The sequence below is a fragment of the Nestor notabilis genome, unplaced genomic scaffold, assembly GCF_000696875.1.
Source record: "Nestor notabilis isolate BGI_N333 unplaced genomic scaffold, ASM69687v1 scaffold19718, whole genome shotgun sequence".
Taxonomy (NCBI): domain Eukaryota; kingdom Metazoa; phylum Chordata; class Aves; order Psittaciformes; family Psittacidae; genus Nestor; species Nestor notabilis.
Window position 1 is genome coordinate 1556 of NW_009939838.1, and position 254 is coordinate 1809.

The following is a 254-nucleotide window of genomic DNA, read 5'->3' on the forward strand; positions in this document are numbered from 1 at the left end:
CCAGTTCATGATCCGCTTCAGCAAGATCCCGCGCTTGGCCGAGCGCATGAACGTCATGATCTTCCTGGGCAACTTCAGCGACACGGCCCAGCTGCTCATGCCGGTGGGTGCTGGGGGGGACGGGGGTGCTGCGAGGGGCTGACACCCTGCAGCGGGGCTCATGCTTCCCCTCCCACCCACAGCAACTCAACGCCATCATCGCCGCATCCATGTCCCTCAAGTCCTCCAGCAAACTGCGCAACATCCTCGAGGTG

General features: G+C 63.4%; 1 protein-coding gene across 1 annotated transcript in view; it reads left to right on the top strand.

The window, feature by feature from the left end:
* Positions 1–254, top strand: part of LOC104410027 (formin-like protein 1) — a 4527-nt gene that overhangs the window by 1549 nt on the left and 2724 nt on the right. The window contains exons 5-6 of the mRNA XM_010020082.1: positions 5–103; positions 183–251. Of these exons, the coding sequence (XP_010018384.1) occupies positions 5–103; positions 183–251 (168 nt within the window). The remainder of the gene's footprint in view (positions 1–4; positions 104–182; positions 252–254) is intronic.